General features: G+C 32.4%; 2 protein-coding genes across 2 annotated transcripts; both read right to left on the bottom strand.

The window, feature by feature from the left end:
* Positions 1-726: 726 nt before the first annotated feature.
* On the bottom strand, positions 727-7,699 carry LOC133293880 (probable linoleate 9S-lipoxygenase 5). Its single transcript, XM_061492505.1, has 9 exons — positions 7,234-7,699; positions 4,456-4,745; positions 4,092-4,332; positions 3,312-3,650; positions 3,102-3,187; positions 2,631-2,738; positions 2,186-2,490; positions 1,835-2,098; positions 727-1,693 (listed from the first exon to the last, which is right to left on the bottom strand). Exons 1-9 carry the CDS (start codon positions 7,409-7,411, stop codon positions 940-942), a joined length of 2,565 nt encoding a protein of 854 aa, XP_061348489.1. The 5' UTR covers positions 7,412-7,699; the 3' UTR covers positions 727-939.
* A 6,435-nt stretch (positions 7,700-14,134) lies between these two features.
* Positions 14,135-17,949, bottom strand: LOC133293906 (protein AUXIN RESPONSE 4). The gene is made up of 2 exons (XM_061492528.1): positions 16,756-17,949; positions 14,135-14,801 (listed from the first exon to the last, which is right to left on the bottom strand). The coding sequence occupies exons 1-2, from the start codon at positions 17,947-17,949 to the stop codon at positions 14,502-14,504; spliced, it is 1,494 nt and encodes a 497-aa protein (XP_061348512.1). The 3' UTR covers positions 14,135-14,501.
* Between the last annotated feature and the right edge of the window lie 1,945 nt (positions 17,950-19,894).

The following is a 19,894-nucleotide window of genomic DNA, read 5'->3' as shown; positions in this document are numbered from 1 at the left end:
TTGAGTTTTAAAATTATTTTACAGAATAAAAATATCAAAATACATGTTTGATAATTTTGTTTTGATATTTGAAATGATAATAGAGAATAATGAATACAAAAATAACAAAAACATATTCTTATTATTTTATTTTAAAAATAAAAACATGGGAAATACATTTCAAAATAATGAAATAAATAATAAATAACCAAACATGTTTTATTTTATATTTTAGTTTTTGAAGAAAAAAACAAACAAACATGCTTTACCATTCTATGTTTTATTTTGCTTTATTTATAAATATATTAAATATAAAATAAAACTTACATGATATGTTGTACCTCCTTCTAATATATCTATCAAATAGGCTCTTTATTTTGGCATTTGATCATAACAGAACTTTCAAGAAAACAAAATAGAAACGTAATTATAGCACAAGTGTAAACTGATCTTGTCAAAATATATATCTTTATACAGACCAATCAGATTTAGTGTAGTTTGTAAACAAAAAGTTTGTAAATATAACATTCTCCTTATTATATTACGTGTTCGTTTTTTCTGTGATAAATATAGTTAAGTAATCTACAATGAGCCCAAAACAACATTGCTTTAGGATGGAAATCAAAATATTTTTGTAATTATAATTTATTTCAGGATTATAATAGTCTTTTTTATTATAATTTTTTAATCTTTCAATTGAAAACGACATCATTTTTAGAATGAAGGTAGATAACTTATCTACAACATTAAATCCTTATATTATATTCTGTCATACGTACAAACAGCCCAATGAATTATGAATCCATGATCAACTAAAAAATAAAGTGGGAACAGCCCCATGCATACATCATTACATTTTATATTATAACCTTAAGCAGAACAGTGACAGAAAGAAAGAAATCAAATAAAATGGGAATTCAAAGGATAGTAAAAAGGAGACCCTGTAGGGGAGTGGCCTTTTCAAATTGAGACACTGTTAGGAATACCCATGCCAGTTAGTCCACTTTGGCTGGTAGGATAAAGTAAGGTGTATGGCATGTTAACTGGTCCAACTCGGTTTTTGAGTTTGTCATCATTGTTCATTGTTGTGATTCTGTCCTGAATTTCTGTCAATTTCTTTCCGAATTTATGAAAGGCTTCCAATGGCTCCGAATCAGATGTCCAGTTAGAAGTGTCTCTCTGTCCAAGGTAGACCTCATCAGAAGAATGAGTAGACAATATTTCTATAAGTGAAATGCCAAGAAGAGTCTGAAGCTGTGCCGTGATTGTTTTAAGAAAAGCCTTATCAGGATTTGCCACAAGTTCATCATATTCTGGAGTTCCTTTCTCAGGCATGAATCTTCTGCTTATAGTTGGACGGTTTGGTAGATAACCTGCATAAGCGTATTGTCCAAAGTTTGTTGCTGCATGCAGAGCTGAAGCAGTCCATATAACGATAGTGCAAACTTCAACCAACTCTTCACGAGTTTGCATCTTTGGCCACCAAGGCTCATCTTTCTTGTCACCATGGCCCTCTTCCCTTAATTCCTTCCACCAACACTGTAGTTCTGCATCATTCTTCACTGTCTCATCCGTCTTGTAGTAAAAGGAGCAATAATCTTCAACCCATGTTTTGATAGCAAACCAAATCTCTAGCCCGTCGACCGCAAAAGGGTAATCTTCAATCAATAGTTTAAGGCCATGCGGTGATGCTGAATCTTTAACAGCCATTCCTCTGAAAGAAGCAAACTATGTATCAGCTCATTTACCAAATTAAAACTATATGTTATCATGATTTCAACCATATTAAGAACAAACCATTAATTAATATTTAGCAATGGTCATAATGTGCAATATGTGTGGTTTACTTTACTACCTCTTGAGAAGATCTGCAGGTAGTGCTTGTTCAGGGAAAACCCAATCCTTATAAATCACGGATGACATCTCCATGGAATACTTAGATGGAAAAACTGTTATCTCTAGAAAGCCACCTGCATTGATGAGGATTTGTCGTGCAAGTGCGTTTATATTCATGGTGTCACGAAAGTGAGGATGCAATAGCTTATAAATAGGGTGAAGCACGCTGAGTTGCCTGTTTGCAGCTATAACAAATGGCTCAGTCACTGCATGAGTACGCAACCTGTGACATATGGGAAAGATTACAAAATTAATTTCATTAATAGATTAACTAAGTTTGTGTTTGATTTCTTTAGAGTCATATATATACCAGTGTGTGATAAGCTCATGATAGCCCGAGTCGATTACTGTTACATAAGCTTTAGCTAACTGCCAGATGGAATTTTCAACATCTTTGTCAGAAGGCGTGTAAACTTTACTAATGACACCATATTTATCTCCTTCAGAATGTGGCAAACTCAACTCAATGGCCAATGGCTTTAAGGTCCCATCATTTTTCAAGAAAAGAATGGTCCTGCTGGCGTAAGTCTTTGTAGAAGTGGAGTTTACCCTCCTCAAGTATGGTATCAGCCAATCATGGTGATCTAATATGAACAGCTTCTTTTGTCTAATTGCCTATTCGGATAAAAAATCAAATTAATAGAGTGAATCAGAAGATCAGATAAAAAATCAATTGAATTTACTACGAAGTTGTCGTAGAGTTCACATAAAATTTTATTGTTAAAACACAATATCATATCAAACTTGAAAATTGCCTCATCTACGGTGAGCCCATTCAGGTTGCTCTCAATGTGTTCTTTCCTTATTGTACTGGTTTGATCACCATAGGCTTTAGAATCTAGCTTGGTTGCTGGTGGGAATTCCTGCAATTTATTTAGGATGATTGTAAAAATATAGTCAATCAAGTTAAAAAAGATAATTATAACAAGGGAAAAGTATTTCTATAGGATCACCGGAGATAAGTTATTTCGTTCAAAACGACGTCCTTTTGAGTTATAAGATTAAAAAATTATAACGATAAAGACTAATATAACTCTACAATATATTAGAATTACAAAAATACTTTGATTTCCGCCCTAAAACGACATCGTTTTGGACTCACCGGAGATAACTTATCTCCGTTGACCCGACCGGAAAAATCGTTTACCCTTGTAACAAAGATACTATATTCTTTAGTTGTATTCTATTGATTCTCATTAATTAAGGTTAAAATCAATTAGGCTTACTTGGAGGCAGCGAATTACGACAGGGTTTACACCAGCCAGCATCTCTCTAGCAAATTCTTCGTCAGTTCTCCATGCAGACTTATCCTCTGCTCCAAATCATTAAGAATGCCAAAAAATATTATTTTTTCTAGGTTCTTTGATGTAAGATAACATGTTGAGTTACCCATGTGGCCATGTCCATGCAAGTTGTACAAGAATTATACAAAATACCTTTAATCACTTGAGGCACGGGAAATTTGAGAAAACTCTGACCATCAGTTCGGAGAATTTCCTTGAGCATCTCTGCATGGATGTTATCCGTAATATTCTTAACTACACCCTCGGGAACCTTTATCCCACCTTCATAGAGTTTAAGTACATCTTCAAAGCTATCAAACTCATTGGGGGTACTGTTGAATAGAGATTCCAGCTCGGGTTTGAGAACTTGAACTACGGATTTCAGTGCATCAGCAAGAAAGTCTGCCATTTTCAAGTGACCAAATCTTTCATCCCTTGGAACATAGATGTCTAAGCTCATTGCAAGATTCAATCTACTCTCAGAATTAGGATCTGGTAAGATAACAACAAAATAAAAAAACAACACCCCATCAGAAATTTAAAACTACAACATAAAGGACTGAAATTTATTTTCCAATTTTTTTTTAGAGAACAAATTCAACCCAAAAGCTTAAGCTGGTGGATCAGACTGCATTAATGGTTGTTTATATATCTCTAGCATGCCCCCTAGCTTACTTGACTTAAAGGGTGGAGAATGCACAAGTTCAGCTACCTGTGCTAGGAGATTTTACAAGAGAAAATAGAGGCAGGAGAGGGTCGAAGTCGTGACACCCATACTCTAATACTATATAAAGAACCAAATCAATTCAACTCAAAAGCTTAAGCGGGTGGATGAGGCTACCTTAATGAATTTTTATATATCTCTGACATTTTTAATGAAAATAGGCTTGGATGGATAGCAAAGCAACCAAATAACCAATATACAAAACTAACCTGACTTTGCGGGTGGTCTACCAGTCCTTCCCCTCCTAGGGTAGGGATATTCACTGGACCCTCCTAGTACTGGACGATCATATTCTGGACCCTTATCCGGATTGCCCAAATCATTATAGTATGCATAATCATAGACCCTGTCCCACTCTTGCAAGTCCCCTCTTCCATTTCCTCTTAAATTCTCTAGTTCTTCTTCTCTGTACTTAAGAAGTGGCCCTGGTGTTTCACTTGGAAGGTATGTCTGCAATACATTAGTTAGCAGTAATTAAATATGTAACTAGTAATATACATACAGCTAAAAAGATAGTTAACCTCAGTTAAATTGCTTGCATAATATTGATAGCTAGTTATGTTTGTAGTTTACCTTGTTGCTGAAGAAAATGCGATCCTTTTCATATTTACGTGCAGGGTATACCCAAGAGTTGCAGATAAAGTGTATGTCACCTTGGCCTGGAACATTTTCAAGTGTCAAGCTTCTTAGGTAGAATTCACTGTGATGATTATTTCTTATTAAAAATGCTCCTGGTGTTCCTATATCCTCATCCCAATCAAAGGTAACCGCAAATGCCGATTCGCCAGCTGTCAAGGGTGTGATTTTGGTAATCCAGTCTTCCAGATGTGCAGGCTTCCCAAGTTTTCCTTTCATGCCATTCCCTTCAAAAATTTGTGATCATAATAACATTCAGGTTCTGTAGTAAATAAAACTTCATACAAAGATAGTTAGTTTTCTTGGTTAAGTACTGAATTTAACAACAGACAATTTACGATTAATCTCCTTAGGCGTAAAAATTTAAATTATCCCAAAAAAATAAATAAATCACATATAAAACGATGACATTAGAGTGAGTTGCGAAGCAAATAGTTGTTCAATGGTTTTAAGGATAGTTTATTAAAATGGAGAAGCATATTCTAACGACCAATTAATGTTACTAACAATGTTATTATCAATCAATTTTATTATTAGATCGATTATTTTCATTCAACGGTTATATTTTTCATCTTTGTATGATTATGATTTCCTATATTTAATATTTAATATTTATTTTTATCTTTGTATAATTATGATTTTTCATATTTAATGTGAAAACATTAAATATGATGAATCATAACCATACAAAGATGGAAAAAAAATATAACTCTTAGATCAACATAATCGATCTAACGATGAAATTGATTAATAATAACATTGATAATAACATTAATTCATTGTTACAATATCTTATTCCTATTAAAATTATCAAGATTTCACCGTGGTGGTACAGCTGGGCCCCAATAATTTTGCCAATTCGCTTTCTATATTAAAACTTTTTTCTTTTTCTTTTCTTTTTTTGGAAATATTCCAATCGGTTCATTGTTTCGCAACTAATCCGATTCGGGGTGGGTCCAGGATTAAAGATTTAAACCCCTCCCAAAGGTGGTACTGGAGAGATTTGAACACATGCTCTCACCTCCACCTGTTTAACTCCCATACGCCAACTGAGCTATCACTATGTGGTAAGTTTTTTCTTTTTTTTTTCTTTTTCAGTGCAGCACCTCACTTTTCTATCCCTTCATGGGCAAAAGGAATAAATGTTCAAGATGAAGTGGACATGGCCCAACAGTTTGGACCCCATGCCCAAGCCTTGCCATAGCTTCGGCCCTTGTGGTTTTCTTTTTTTGGTAAGTAGGCCCTTGTGGTTTTTACTTCCCCCTAACTCAAAAGTTTTGTTTCAAAAAAAAAAAACCCAAAATTACATAAAGGTGAACACATCTCGTTGACATTAGAGGAATTGACATAATCTAAGGTATAATAACTTTAATTTTATAATAAAAAGTTACATAACTTAGAAATTATATCATTAATCTTTATAGTTATTTGTTAATTATGAATGATAATTATTGATGTAATCAGTTTAGTAAATTGTTATAAAAAAAAAAAAAAATTGCTTTATTAAATTAATGTAAGAATATTTTATATTTCCTATTTTTAAACATCATGCTTTTTTTTTCAAATACATAATTGTTATATAAATAGGAAGTTATACTTATAATTTTTTCTTTACAATATATTATTTTATGATCGTTAATTCAATTTTAATCCAATAATAACAAGAGTAATTATAAAAAAATATAAAAGAAAAAATTATAAATATAACCTTCTCTTATATAAATAATATTTTTTTATTGAACGTGTAACTGAAAACTATAAATAAACAGTTGACTGGTGGATGGCTATAATTTATTTTTAATTTTTTAAATGTGATTGACCTTGAATCTTGAAGTCATGAAGAACGAAAAGGAAACGTTCCTTCCCAAAAATAAAATAAAAAGGAAAACTCAAAAAACTATTCTGGGTCGCTGATTATAAGCTACCTAACGATGGCAACAAATCTTCAAATAGTCATGGCTACTAGTCGTTGCTAAAGATTGACTCGAGGATGTTTCGTATTGAAGAAATTTTATTTTACCATAAAATTATAATTATTAGAAATATGATAAGAAAAAAAATTTAATAGAAAAATTTTAAAAAAAATTATTTGACAGACCTAAATATTATCAGAAAAATTGGGTAAAATTTTATAAATATATATTTAGTTGAAGATAAAATATTATTAGAAAAATAAATTTCAATAACCAAAACAACCTTTTATAATTTTTGAATGCGAATAACTCTTAGAATGAGGATATTTTTGTTAGCAATTTATTATCCTTTTTTTTTTCATTCTTCCATCGTCTTCAAATACCACCTCCCAAGTGTCATTCTTGCACAATATATTTGGTACCATTTAAAATATTCTAATATAAATAGAATACGAATCTAGATACCTATCTATCTTCAAAGATAACTCAAGTCTCCAACCACACACGTACCTAATCATGCCTTGGAAAATTCAGAATTAGATTCCCTTCAACTTTTGATGAAAATCAAAGTAGAGAATGAACAACCAAGTTAAAGGCTATCCCGTTGGATATATATATAGATTATTCTCATGAACAAGACAAGTATATTAAAACAGGGAACACTTGTTATCAAAAAAAAAAAAAAAAAAACAGGGAACACTAAGCAACCATGACACACACACACACACACACAGAGGGAGAGAGAGAGAGAGAGTTGTATGAGAAAAATGTAGGAAAGAAAAAGATCTGAGGAAATACAAACCAGGGTCAACTTGAACAGCACTTATGAGTTGCAGAGAAACCCTTTGGCCCACAAACTCATGAAGGCGATCCAGAAGGGAGGCACCCAAGTCATTGATGTCCAACACATTTTTCTTCATCAAGACCACTCTCCCTCTTATGCTATCCCCAGCGAGGGTATTCCCTATGTTCTGAAACATCTCTTCAATTCCTTCTTTGATGAGAAGCAGAGAACCTTGGCCCTTAATTTGTCAAGAGTAACAACAAAGAAAAAACAATGAAATGTTTGTGACGTGAACTGTTAATGAAGTCGAGTGTATTTATAGACAAAAGAAGACAGAGATTACCCTATGCGTTTGCCAAGTAAAAAGAAAAGAGAACCAACCAACACGTGATGCAAAATGTTCAAAGATAAGAAGCAAGGTTCCACTTGTTTAGCCACCAATGGGATGAGCATTTTTTTGGTTTTCTCTTTTCTTCGAAGTGGGCATATCTTTCTCGCTAAATTTACATTAACTTGTCTTATATTAAGTATAAACCTTCTTTATTTGATTGTTTCTTACTGTGATTTTCGTCCCTTTGAATTCCTAATACAGGACGTGGCGGCTTTCATGATAAAGAGATGGTGATAGTTGCCAATTTGCAAAATTTTACTAATATATTTTGCTCATTTTTCTAGTCTATTATTTATTAATTACTATTATATATATGGGATAAATAAGAGTTATGTTGTAGGAAAAATAATTTGGTTATGTTAAGATAAGACAAAACCAAATTATTGAACAAAGTGTCTTATCATATTTTTTTATTATTTTTATTTTTTGTCTTTTAGTGTTGCATGACATCATGTAACATGATAAAATAAAGACCCTATATATATTTGGCAATTTGTCCTCTTCCCGTCTATGAGATTTGATTTATTCAACACTCACAATTTCCTTTAGAAATCAAAAAGAGAAATTATATATGAGTCATATTAAAAGTTGGGTTCTAGTTGTTTCAACGTCAAAAATCGTACAAGAATGTTGCGTGTTTGATTAGAAATTATCATTTTTTTTTTTTTTTTGATAACAAGAAATTATCATTTTTACTTGTATAAAACAATAAAGTTGTTTTCTATCATCAATCATTTCCTTTTCAGTATAGTTGTTAATATAATCTTTTGGAATTGCTGATTGCAATATAGGATTGCTTCATTAGTAAATTTCTCGGGACGAAAATTTTGTGAAACTCCTTGTAACGCGAAGGATTATTCAGATGAAATGATAAACATTACCTAGTTTTAAACAATGAATAGAACTTGATTTGATTTGAAATACGCATGTGATTTGATTTGGAAGAATTAATTCAACGTGTGGATATTTTCGACTCGAACAAAATTATCTCATTGTTAGACTCAATCGATGCTATTCGAGTTTAGTAGGGCTTAAGAATTTCTCGCTTCTAGGCTGGCTTCGGAGACGAAACTTGTGCTCAAAAGCCAAATCCAGTTTGACATTTTTTGGATAAATACAAAATTTTCACGTTACAATGGCACATCAAATTTTAATGAAGGATTCATTCTCCAATTATTTCCGATCGGCATTTGTCAGGGTAAGCAAATTTCGTAGGGTCATCAAGTTTATTAAATAGTAAGCAACATTCGTACGATACGTCTGTTAATCAATCAAATTTAGTTTAATTAATTATTCATTTTTAATAAACCTTTCAAGTTTCAGCCATTAAACTAAATTCATTCAATTAACTATCAAAATAATTAAGAATGAATTGTTTGCTTCGTGAATCGTGACCTAGTCTTAAATTAAAAAAATCACGAATTAACGTACCCAAATCAGTAATAATTATTATAAATTATATTTAATACAAAATAAACTAATTATTGAAAATGATCTAAACTAATTTAATTATATATAGCGATTTTGATTATAAAGTGCATTTATGTATCCGTCCTTGTTCATATCGGTTGTCTTTTTCACGTATCCATTTGTGTTATTGAAATTAATATCCAATCCAATTTACTATATCGTTTTATATTATAAGGTGCATTTATTTACCCGTCCTTTTTTCTCATAGGTTAGGTGTTAGTCTTTTCATGTACCCAAATGTACACACACACATAACATGCTAATAAAGGAAATGGACTGAATGACTCCTTATAAGTTACGAAATGTCCAAATATACGTAGGTGTAAAAAAAAAATTTAGAGTAGACAATTAAATTTAGAAATACATTGTACGGTGATTTATTATTAAAAAAGAGATTAACATCTCTTGTATTGATAATTTTATTTTTACACACACATAATAATGTCTGAGGCAACATGTAAAAAGAAAAAGGAAAAAGAAAATATAGGGTCTATACATTTTTGTGTGTGTAAAAGATAAATTTTATCTTCTACAACACAAATTTTTTTATTCCCAATTAAAAATATAACTTTTTTTTTTATATTACTTTTTTTAGTTTTCATTGATTGAGATTTATAAGCAGCAACATCAGAAAATGGCAAAAGAAAAACTTAGAAACAACATGTTTCACTCGGATTTGAATCATCTCGTATAAAAAAGTAATCATGTTATTTGATCACAATTAATCATTGATGATGAGATAAGAGAAACAAATATATATGATTTTTAAATGAATGATTGTGATCAAATAACATGACCAAATGATCACTTTTCATCCAAATCGTGAAGAAGTGTATGTCATTTTAAATAATTTAAAGTTGTATCATTTTAAATAAGAAAAAAATAGATCATTGGGAAGAGAGTGAAAATAAATAAATAAAGATATAAGTCTCATCCCTTTATAAAAATAAAATAACATTAATTATGTTATTTAAAAGGATAAATATTTTTTTTCTCTATGTTATTTTTTTTATTTGATTTTTGACTGTCTAACTCACCATGCACTTATAATTCACGCGCCACGCTCCTTTGACAATATTTTCTTTTTAATAAAAATGATAATACATTCGAATTTATAATCTCATGAAAATTATCAAAGTTCCTGACCCTTGACCCACTCGTGCTTACTTCTTCAACAATATCAAATACTGCAATTGTGTTCGCAGTGTGCGTCTGGCAGAGCTTTTGAAATGGCTACTAGCTACCTGCTTCGTCGTATTATATATATATATATATATATATAGGGACAGGATATTCTTACACCGGTGTAAGAGTTAGAAGTCTTACACTCAATCTTGACCATTGATTCACTTGTATCCAATAGCTCACATTACTAAAAAAATTGAGCCCTTAGATATAAGTGGGATTAACGGACAAGATTAAGAGTGTAACTTACACTGGTGTAAAATGATCCTAACCCATATATATATATATATAGTACAAACTCGTCTTATTATATTAACTCCGTTGCAACACGAATACTGAACCTTGATCGTGGTTACTGTTAATATGGGCATTTAGTAAAACGTCCTAAATTGGACCTACGGGATTTATTAGAAATTAATTCACGCTGTTTAAGCCCACCTATAAAATCAGAGGCTATGATCCTGTATATACAAAATTACCATTACTAATGTGCCTTATGCGTTGCAATTAATGCCCGCTTGAATACATTGACACAATGTTAGGTTCAAAACTTCACGTTCACGAGACTATCAGCAGCATACTTATTAAAAGCATTGCTAACCATATATAGACTATTCCAAAAGCACGAGATAGATGAGAAAAGAATATCAATATTCGTTCTACAAAATTCTTGCACACACTTCTGAAGTTCGGAGTTAATTCAGTGTTAACGGATGAGAGAATCTGAATATCATTGGGAATAAATACTGTGAATATAGTAAAACAGTGCACTCAACTTCAAATGGGCAATATTGGTCCTTTTCAATCCCAGGAATTTAACTGAATGCACGTTATTGGCCATAACTCTCCGTATTATACAATATTCCTACATTTCTTAATTATTTAAAATAATAAATATTAAATAAAAAAGGTAAAAGCGTTAAGCATTCGGCCTTCAACACTTTCTTTTATAAATAAGAGTAAATATCATTTTGGATCCTTAACAAAAAAAATACGATTTTCACTTTAGTTTATTACAAAAAAAAAAAATTAGTGGATTGATCTTTATGAAATATAAATTGGATTCATTTTAGTTCTTTTGAGAGACTAATTTGAGTCTTTTTTGAATTTGTGAGGGACTACAATCTGAACTAAGTGAATCTACTTTGAATTTTTTAGAAACCTTGAGACTAATTTTTTTTTACAAGACTGAATTGGAGATCACATTTTTTATTAGATCAAAAAAGATATTTATTCTTAGGAGAAAACCGACAATATAATTGACGCAATTAGTAAGGGTAAACCGTGTGAAATAAGTTGGTTAGGGACTTGGGGCTCAAATATTGTTTTAAGTGGCCTATCTGTCAGCACACGTTAAATCTAAAAGCTTGCCCTGACATTGGGATGGAATTTACACACCTCAGCTCACCCTAATTTTTGTTAACCAAAACAAAAAAATCAAGAAGATTAATAAGAAAATATATAGAATTATTGAATCTATTGTATATTTAATGATGTTTTTAATATGGACACAGGTTATTCAATTTCATATACTTTGAATTTGAAATAAATGACGACGCAATTCTTCTTCATCCTCTAATTAATTTCACGTGATGTTAATGAAAATTGATTTCATGTGTCTTTGGGAATAAAATATTTTATTTTTATTTTTTATTTTTTATATTTTAATTTGATTTGGGCCTACAAACTTAAGTTTACAACTTGGTAAGCCTTACAAGTCATATTCGGTTTTTTTAGTTTTTTATAATATGGCAGACCATAAATCAAGTATTTAATAGGCTAATAAGTCAGTATAGGTTCCAAATATTTTACATAGGCTTAGGTTATCAAAGTCAAAGTTTGACTTAACTTGACCCATTTATACCCCTAGTCGTGACCTGTGAAGAACATTAACATAGAGGAACAACAAACGTCACAATTAAAAAGAAACATTGAATAATCAGCTACAAATGTCTAAAATCATTTAAATGACATTGGATCCACATAAATCATTTAATTAGTATTTAGATATTTTAAAATTTTAAAAAACACAAAAAGAAGAAGTTGTTAATGAATATGTATAAGAAATTTTCATACTCCATATATATACATATATGTTCATTGATTTTTCTCTTTAACAGTTTCCACTAATTAATAACCAAAATTCACATTCTTGTTGTGAAATAAAATACAAATAACACCAATAAACAATTCAATTACATTACCAATAGCAATTGTAGCTCTACATTAAAATAATTTTTTTAAAAAAAGGTAAACGTAAAACAACACTTCATTTTTTCAAAAGAAATAAAATCAATAACTACAAACACAAAAAAAAAGTTGTTGATAAAATAAAGGGGGCGTGAATTTCACTTATGTTAGAAACACCCGATAAACAATTATAGTCCGCAAAGACAAATAATTTCACTTTTATAAGGTTAAAAAATATAAATCAATTTTTTTTGCCAACGGACAATATAATTACCAATGCATATTCCAAGAACAAGTATCCGTAAAATCTTGACGAAAGGAACAAAACATCGTGTCTTGTCGCAGAATGGCTGGGTTCTGGGTGGTGAGTGCAAATAAGAAAAAAAAGTTAGAAGAAAACCTCAATTGGAAAAAGATGAAAGAAGAAGAAGAAATTAAGAAGAAAGAAATATTTATATAGTCATACACGGAAAGCAGCTCCATATCTTCATATGTTACCACTGTTACAATTTTAGCTAATGTCAACTTACAATTTTAGCTAGGGCTCAATTATAATTACTTATATAATTTTATACACGAAGGAAAGTTCTCACATCTGGGAATTAAGTTTTTGACTATTTTTTGTGTGCAATAACCCAAAACACAATAGTTCAATGGACCTTCATATTCCATAATTATAGTCCTGTTATTCATTTGGTTACATGATTGTTACTTTCAAGGGTTAAGTGTTTGTTCTTTTAAAGGACAAAGATTGTGTCTTTTTAGTTTTTAACACTATGTCTTACCAGTAAGACATAGTTATAACATGAAAAATAATATTTTTTTTCTCTCTCCATGTCAGTTGAAGTGACTGAGGAAATAGAAAAAAAAAAAAATTCATATTATAACTATGTTTTTTTTTTTTTTTTGATAACAATTATAACTATGTTTTACACGTAAGATATAGTGTCAAAACTAAAAGGATACAACCTTGTGTCCTTTAAAAAGACAAACCCTTTTTCCTACTTTTAAATGTGTTTATTTGGTTTAATTGGGCCCATGTTTTGAAATAGGTCAACTAATCATTTTTGTGAGTAATTTTAGAAGTATTTCTTTTTTAAAATAATAGAAGTAAGAATAGATAACATAACTGATTAGAATAAAGCGGAAAAAAAATATACAGGATAAAAAATAAAAAAAGGTAAAACACAAAAATCACCATACTATACATGTTCCTTATTATTTGTTTGCATTTAGATGATTTGTTGTTACTTTGTATTGAGTATTTGATTTTCTATTTAAGTGGTGCAAAATTATAATTTTTATCTTAGTTAATTATAATTAATTATATATAAAAAAAAACAGGTGCCTGCTGACTTGGATGTGGCTACGCCACTGGATGTTTCACATAACAATAAACAATTGGTGCATTTCATTTTCTCAAAATAATAAATAAAAAAAAAACGTGAGAATAAGAGCACATTTGAACGGAGTATTTGAAGGCAAGAGTGGCATAACTGCCCCACGATTTATTTATCTTTAAACGATTCTGTCGTATAAATTTAAACATATATATCTTAGCTAAAATAAATTTCAATATCTTAACAAAGAAAAATCATTTAAAAAATATATGGAGTACAATGCATTCTCATATTTCTACTACGAGATTTTAATTAGTATATCAAACATTTCATGATCGTCTGAGTTACTAAAATACCTCCAGTACATAGATTTCATCTCACCAAACACCTTCTAAAAATAGTTTCAAAATCCAAACACAAAATGGCTCCAAAAGAGAGTACATGATACCAATCAGCTCAAAGATGTGATTGGTTTTTAAGTTAGAACAAGCCTCTTTTCATGCATAATCGCTCCATAGTCCAAAACTTCTCACCCTACAGAGATTTTGAAAAAGTAATACAGTTAGAATAAATAACATACAAAATGTAGGCTTTAGCTGTCAAGAACTCTATATGGTACGAGCATCCCGACTAATACAATATATGAGCAATATGAAGCAGAGTGGTATCTGCTAGTGCGAACAATGGCCAGTACAACATAGTGATCACTTTCACAAACCATAAGGTCCCTGGCCAAGCCCATATGCGTCCATATAACCAGCACCATCGATGTTATCATCACCATGGTAATCATGTCCATGTCCATGTCCATGACCATGATGGTGAAGATGATCATGACTCTGGTGACCATGTCCATGATGGTGAAGATGATCATGACCTTTACTTTTTGCTTCATCAAACATCTTTTGTATGTGGTCTGGGATGGACTCTTGCTCAACTTTTCTGACAGACTTTGGTAGCGACAAGACAAACTGAGAAATTTTTTCAGCTATCTCAACTGCTACGTCCTCCTGAGATCACAACAAAATTGGATTAGTTTCGACAGCAAAAGGAAAAGAACATTCACACCACGTGGTAAAATGGTGATTTATGTGATATAGAAACACAAATAAATAGTACAAGTGGGAAGAATACGAAAATGATTGGGAGGTGGGGGGAGATTTATCAGCATTCAATTATTGAAATCTTTTAGCAAAGCCAAAAACAAAGTTCATTAGCTCAGTAACTTATTTGAGTTATTTCTTCCCATCTCATGAATATCCTACATGAACAACCTCTTCCTTTCTCTTCCCAAAGGAACCAAGATCCTTATATAAGATAAGATACGGTTGTGCTCAATTCCACAAGATAAGAAACGATTGTATTCAAGATAAGAATTCCACAATGAGAGAAGGTTATGTTCTCATTCTGTATCTGAGATTACTACAGGAGAGGAACATGATCAATTAAGTTCTTTCCTATAATTACTTCATTAGTAAAGGATTTTTTTTTTTTCCGGATACATTAGTAAAGGATTTTTGTAGATGGTGGTACCTAGCTTCTCTCAAGAACCATAGTATTTATATACAATATTGAAAGAAAATATTCAGTACGAGAAGTTTATCAGTCAATTGCCCAATTCTAGTGGCAAATGTAAAAAAGAATAGTTATTCTCATATGATATTTAATTATTGTATGATGTGGATTTGAAACTTCATCCAGTTTTTCATGTGTCACAGCTCAAGAGAGCAGTGCACCCCAATGTTCCTGTTCTGGATATTCCTCAGTGCTTGGCTAACACCTTAGAATTGCAAGTGAAACCAGCTAATGTTTTGGAGGCTCGCAGGTTATTGAATGGCAGGGTTCAGGTGTTGGTTAAGTGGGAAGGTCAGCTGGACTGCAAAAATAGCTGGGAGGATCTGAGTGACATTAAAGAGAAGTTCCCTCTTTTTCACCTTGGGGACAAGGTGAAACTTAAGGAGGACGGTATTGATGTGGCCAAGTTCATGCATAGCAGAAAGAAAGAAAAAAAAAACAAAAAACAAAAAACAGAAAAGGGACCAAGAGCCCAACCATCGCTGAAATAGGAGGAAGTGGACAAGAGAAAGAGGAAGGAGCAGGAGCCCAATCCAATTCTGAAATAGGAAAAAGGGGCAAACAGCAAAATGTGGTTGCAGATGACAAAAATAACCGTAAGCAGCAAACAGAAAAGGGAGTAGGGGAATTCGTTACAAAACAATACACGTGGCAAGCTGTGAATGGTGAGGAAGATTTCATGATCATGGGAAGGAAAGAGGGTAAGTTGTAAAATACAGGCACACAGCAAGTGAACTTGTAGGCATTATGTACCCCATATTTTCGATGCAGTTGCAAATCCAAGGAAAAGCTCACAAAGAACAATATGACAGGCAGATCTCTGAAAAGCAATTTCTCCAAAACTTCAAATCAGCAAACACTATGCAGATTAGGAAAGGTTTGCATGTGAAAAAGTTGTAGTAATAGAAAAAAGTTCTTATTTCGCCAGACCATGGTTCATGATTTGCCCCAGATTAGGAAAAACCCATATAAACTGATTATGCTAAAATCAAAACAAGCAAGCTCAAATACAAGCATGGCTTCTTTACTAGGTGTGTTGGCACATTGAAAACTTAACATTGATATTTGATGGCAGCTTGAATAACTATAAAGTTCAATCTACGTATAGCAAGCTGGAGTCTTCAGGAAAGTTTAGATGAATGTAGCATAGCATAGTCACAACATCACGAAATCTAGTACAGAAATTATTGTACATCTGATCAAGGTTTAGGAACAATACCAGTAACCACTCTTTACTGGGAAGAACATAATAAATGCTTCATAATTCCTAAATTTTTGGCGCAATTCACCAAGTTTGCATTTCATTTCAATCCTATTAACCAATATCTTCATGAAAATAAATAAAATAAAATCATGCACAAGTATGGAAGCAATAAATCTTGTGCTCACCTGAGCCCAACGGCCACCAGAATGTGTAACGAAATTCGCCTGCGGAAGTGCACGAGCAACCCGATCTCCCTCGTGGCTCCATTCTTTAGACCAACCAGCAGACCACAGCACTTGCATTGGCATATCTTTCAATCCATCTGAACCACCCCACTCTGCAATGTCAAAGCTAGAATTCAAATTCTTCCCAATAGCTACAACCGCTCTCCTTCCATCCCTGCCCTTCAACAACACCCTCTGTGCATCAGCATCCGAAACACCAATTCTCTTGGAACAGTACAAATTTACCACCTTTGCGTAAACCAACGGAAACCCCAAAACAATCTCTCTAATCACAGGGAATTTCAGAACACAAATAGGGAAAGCACCTGCAGTTGAAGAAGATGTATCAATAAGCGTTACACTTCTTACCAATTCTGATTTCTCCGTAATCCAATTAGCACTCAATCCTAACGCTGAATCATGCAACACCAAGTGAACAGGAGCTAGCCCCATGGCATCAATGACTTGTCCCAACACTCTTCCAATCTCTTGGGGACCCACATCGATAGGCTTAGTTACCTTCCTCTTTGACATCCGAGCCAGAATTTCTTCATACGGAATCTGACCCGTTTCCACTATTTGATCAAACGCCCAGAAAAAACCCTTTTCTTGAATTTCACTATACACATACCAAAACCTACCAAAAATCCCATTAACCCCCTCAACGGAATCTTCCACAGACTTGTCTGAGAACCCATTTCCGGGTAGGTCAATTGCAGTAACGCGCACTCCCTTGGAACCTAGGGATTTAATAAGATTCCGATAAGAGTATGAACTGAGACCCAGGGCGTGTACAATGACAACGTTTTCCGACACTGTGGGACCCTCTTGGACGGTGAAAACTTCAATGGGTGGTTGGTTAGGATGCGTCTGCACCTTAATAGCGCGGCCTTTTGAATAATGTTGGCGAAGAGTGTTTGGTAAGTTAAGGAACCAAGTTTTTGTATCTTGTGGGGAGAGTGAAGAGGCAAAGACGAAGGCGAGGGTGAGGAGAGAAACGGAAAGAGTAAAGTAGAACCAGAAAGAGAATGGATTGGGTGGCTGTGTTGTGCTTGAGGTTGAGGTAGGGGGTGGTTTGGGTTTATGGGTCTTGCGTGGTGGGATCTGTGACTGTGTAGATTTTTGTTTCTCTGGTTCTTCTGTTATGATCGCCATTATCAGTCCTCCAAGCTTCACTGACTAGAAACGCAGTTAAAGTTTCAGGCTCTGAGGACTGACAGTGTTTTTTTTATTTTTTTAAGAGTAAACACCCTTTTTAGTCCTGACAATATCTACGAAGTCCTTCTCAGTCCCTGGCAATAAAAAAGGACCAAATTGGTCCCTGAAAGTACAAGAAAAGGGCCACTCTACATATTTGGGAGTTGACATAAGGACTAACATGACCCTTTTTTTGTAATTTCAGGGACCAATTTGATCCTTTTTTATTGCCAGAGACTAAAAAGGACTTCATAGATATTGAGAAGGATTAAAAAGGATGTTTACTTTTTTTTTAAGAAGATTGAAAACGTGGTGTCATAATTCTTAAACGCTGAGGGGGGATTCACTTTATTTATTAAAAGTGATAAAAATCTGTTTCTTTATTTTAAATGATTTTTTTTAAGAAGATTGAACGTGGTGTCACGAATCTCACGATACGATAACCCTAATAATTAAACAGGAGAAAATGGTGATGAATTTTTTTTTATCAATATTAATATAAAAAAATTAAATTAATAAAACAAAGACATTAATGTTTTAAAAAACAAAAAAAAGTTTTATAAATATAATAATGGAAAGGATATTGTAGCAATCAAGTTGTGTTACTACCAGTCAATCTCACCGTTAGATCGATTATGTTGATCCAACGGTTATATTTATTTTCACCTTTGTATAGTCATGATTTCTCAAATTTAATACTTTATATTTATTTCCAGCTTTGTATGATTATGATTTCTCATATTTAATGCTTTCACTTTAAATATGGGGAATCACAATCATACAAAGATGAAAATAAATATAACCGTTGGATCAACATAATCGATCTAACGGTGAGATTGATTGGTAGTAACATAATAGTAACACAACTTGGTTGCTACAATATCCTTCCCCATATAATAAAGAAAAAAAGTATCTAATGTTACTTTGGACAATTTTATTTAATATTCACCAAAATAATGTCGTTTTAGGATTGAAAAAATAAAACGATAAAGACCATTATAACTCTGAAATAAATTAAAATTACAAATGCACCATGATTTTCGACCCAAAACGAAGTCGTTAAGTGAATATTAGCCAAATTATCTAAAGTAACTTAAAAAAAAATGAATCTTATAATAAAATACTATTTCTATTTAATGAGTAGAAATTGAAAAAAAATAAAAATTAAGGGAGCGTTTGGTTGAAGATTTTTTAGAAGTTAGCCATGCATCTCAATGTGTCATTTTTGGACTTCCTTGTTTGGTTGAAGTTTTTAAAAAATTTAACTATGCATCCGTTTTGCCTAGCCATCTACTTTTGTGTGAAAAATTAGGGGAAAAAATAGTGCTGAAAATATCTCTTCCAATGTAGTAATTTGAAGTTAGCTAGGCTAATGAGAGAAAGAGGACATATGTTGATGCCAAAAATACCCTCTTCTATTAGACAATAGTGTTTGCTACAAGGGTTATTTTGTAATTTGTAGTTATTTTCCATCTATATTTTACCTCGAACCAAACATAGACTTTATAAATCTTACCTAATTTGTCCGGTAAATTTTTTTCTAACCAAATAATTTTTTTTACATTTTTCTACCAAACTCATTTTCCAACCATTTTCTCAACTAAATGTCCCATAACAGAATAACATTTCTACGTACGTGGCTGAAAAAAAAAAATTCTACCACCACGGGTTTCTCTCTCCTTTACTCTGTGACATACTAAAATATTATGCCCAACAATTAAAGAGAGAGAAGAAACAAACAAGACGCTAATTTTTGTGAAAGGTTATACTACCCATAGCGTCGCCTCAGAAAGCAGCAAAGATTCTATCAGTGCCCAGTGGGCTCGATCCAAGTTCTAAAGACTATATCATTATGGGCATGAACTTGGCCATAAAATCCGCACACGAGCTGGCCCCGCGGAGA

This window comes from Gastrolobium bilobum, unplaced genomic scaffold (genome assembly GCF_033153095.1).
Source record: "Gastrolobium bilobum isolate Gb01-03AN ecotype WA unplaced genomic scaffold, APGP_CSIRO_Gbil_v1 utg4431, whole genome shotgun sequence".
Lineage (NCBI taxonomy): Eukaryota > Viridiplantae > Streptophyta > Magnoliopsida > Fabales > Fabaceae > Gastrolobium > Gastrolobium bilobum.
This window is presented reverse-complemented; position numbering and strand designations above follow the sequence as displayed.

What these genes read in the sequence shown, in the direction of transcription:
- LOC133293880 (XM_061492505.1), bottom strand. Translation starts at nt 7,411, where the DNA reads ATGTTTCAGAACATAGGGAATACCCTCGCTGGGGATAGCATAAGAGGG. An exon ending in TAGACCACCCGCAAAGTCAG is followed by an intron (nt 3,651 to 4,091) that starts GTTAGTTTTGTA and finishes TTATCTTACCAG; the next exon opens with ATCCTAATTCTGAGAGTAGA. An exon ending in CGTGCCTCAAGTGATTAAAG is followed by an intron (nt 3,188 to 3,311) that starts GTATTTTGTATA and finishes GATTTGGAGCAG; the next exon opens with AGGATAAGTCTGCATGGAGA.
- LOC133293906 (XM_061492528.1), bottom strand. Translation starts at nt 17,949, where the DNA reads ATGGCGATCATAACAGAAGAACCAGAGAAACAAAAATCTACACAGTCA. An exon ending in CTGGTGGCCGTTGGGCTCAG is followed by an intron (nt 14,802 to 16,755) that starts GTGAGCACAAGA and finishes TTGTGATCTCAG; the next exon opens with GAGGACGTAGCAGTTGAGAT.